This window comes from Osmia lignaria, unplaced genomic scaffold, assembly GCF_051020975.1.
Source record: "Osmia lignaria lignaria isolate PbOS001 unplaced genomic scaffold, iyOsmLign1 scaffold0016, whole genome shotgun sequence".
Lineage (NCBI taxonomy): Eukaryota > Metazoa > Arthropoda > Insecta > Hymenoptera > Megachilidae > Osmia > Osmia lignaria.
The window spans coordinates 12533365-12535512 of NW_027478168.1; the positions used below are offsets into that span (position 1 = coordinate 12533365).

The following is a 2148-nucleotide window of genomic DNA, read 5'->3' on the forward strand; positions in this document are numbered from 1 at the left end:
AACTTCAAGAAATTTCCACAAATCGTATAAAAATATCAACATTTTCCTCGTTTGGAGTAGTATCTTTGATCCTACTATTAATAATTGGGACAATAATAAAAAGTAATATACACAAAATCATTAATAAACTAAAACCTTTGGACAAACCGAACGAAATTGAATTGCAACTGGAAGAAATACCTAAAAACTCAGAAGAATCAAATTCAAATAATATAAATTTACCAAGGGAAAAATCTTCAGCACCTAGACCAAGTGCCACAATATTCTAAGGGGCCGTAGCCACTCCTACACATCCCTCCTCTAAGAGTCGAAATAAGAGTGGGGTAAGATAAGGGTTTTCAGACTATATAAGCAGTTCTCGGCACCATAGTCTCATCAGTGGACATCCTCAAGAAAATGAACACCATCAAAAATATAGTTTTGAGCAGTTCTGTTCGGATCGGAATTGTCCACGTGGACGATCCGGTAGAATTCTGGGCGCAGGTGGACGACGGTCGGGAAGAAGCTAGGCGACTGTACCGGGACCTGTATCGGTACATGAGCGACCGCGGCCACCTCCACTTTCCAAACCAGGGAAGACTGACCACTGGACGTCTGGTGGCGTACAGAAGTAAAGAAGGTACCTGGGTCCGAGGAGAAGTTCAACACCTGGTGGACGGCCAGTTCGAGGTGGCTCTTCGTGACCACGGCAAGGTGGTAAGGGCACCGGTCGACCAACTTCGGACCTTGCCGCCACGCTTTCAAAATCTACCGTGGCAGGCCTTCAAGGTACGGGTACGGGGTATCCGCCCTGTATGCAGGACCTGGAAGATAGAGCAGGCCAAGAGGGTGTTGGAAGGAAGGAGGGGTCTGCTAACCAACATCAGAGGCGAGGGTGAGGTCGTGGCAGATGTAGCCCTCGATCGTCTACCAGGACAACCACCATTCAACGTGGCGGAGGCGTGGTTGGGCATGAGATACGCGGTTCCAGGCCGGGTATAAAAGCAGACCACAACACCATTCTTCCAAAACACTTATCTGAGCGGACCGAAATGTGCTACATCAGGGAACAACCAACTGAGAGGGACACCAGTCGCATCGAGCTGCTGATGAACTTGACGGCCCGCCTGTGCATGCGCAGCACTTGCTACAGATTAGACGTTGGCATTGTCTGTATGCAGTGTGCTCTCGAAGCAGCCCTTGGAGCAGCAAGGATCTATGACATGGTGGAGGTACACTATCCACTACCAACGGCATATCCGCCTGGGGCCTGCGATATTTGCAGCGCGCCCCTGATGGAGTCGCAGGCCGCCTACCACTGCGAGGAGTGTATTGCCGCCATCATCATGGAAATGGAATACCAAAGAGCAAACCAACCCATACCACCGCCTGCAATAGTACCAACCTGGTACACCGAGAGACAAATCCGATCGAGGCAGCCTGGACCCAGACGTACGTTTCGACTTCATACCGCAGTTAGCAGCATCACCAACCATCACACGTAGCGATAAGTACACACACATCACACATAACACCCGACATATTGCATTACAACACCAAAACTTCAACACATTCTAGTGAGTGTTTTCCTTTCCAATTGAAAGCATCACGATTACCGCGATGTTTCATCTAAGGGGGGAGGTGTCACGTAGACAGACCGTTTTTATCAAACGTGTCTCCTTTCAAATAAGCTTAAACATCTGGAAAGGAAAACTCTCGGGCAAACCGACCATTTACTCTCGTAATAAACAGAAGGCCCACCGATAGCAGAACCAAACACTTGGGAAAGCAATGGGTCCGCCGTAATCAAATAGCAGATGCAACCACTCTAAACTGTCGCAGAGGCAGGTGGACCCAGCCTGATCACTCGAATAGTAACCAGACCACCCTTCTTAATTAGTATATAAACCCGTTCGTACCAACGATCGGGGGCAGTACCAGAGCTCATCTCGTGTCGAGCACGTCGTGTACGGTAGTGAGTTGGTTACTATTAGTGAGATCGGGTTGAAGTCCCCTTCGAGCAACATTCACCTTATAGAATCCGCGAGTCGTGTTTCTATTTGGCATTACAATCAACCACACACAACACCCCCGCATTGCCAGTGCGTGAACACCGAGCATAGTGGAAATAGGTAATATATCACATTATACACCTATATTCGCGACAAC

General features: G+C 48.5%; 1 protein-coding gene across 1 annotated transcript; it reads left to right on the forward strand.

The window, feature by feature from the left end:
* The first annotated feature begins 466 nt into the window (after window positions 1-466).
* LOC143306625 (uncharacterized) lies at window positions 467-1484 on the forward strand. Its single transcript, XM_076693072.1, has 2 exons — window positions 467-696; window positions 760-1484. Exon 2 carries the CDS (start codon window positions 1032-1034, stop codon window positions 1482-1484), a length of 453 nt encoding a protein of 150 aa, XP_076549187.1. The 5' UTR covers window positions 467-696; window positions 760-1031.
* The last annotated feature ends 664 nt before the right edge of the window (window positions 1485-2148 follow it).

Bases quoted from the DNA above. Each gene is read 5' to 3' on its own strand.
- LOC143306625 (XM_076693072.1), top strand. From the start codon at position 1,032: ATGTGCTACATCAGGGAACAACCAACTGAGAGGGACACCAGTCGCATC.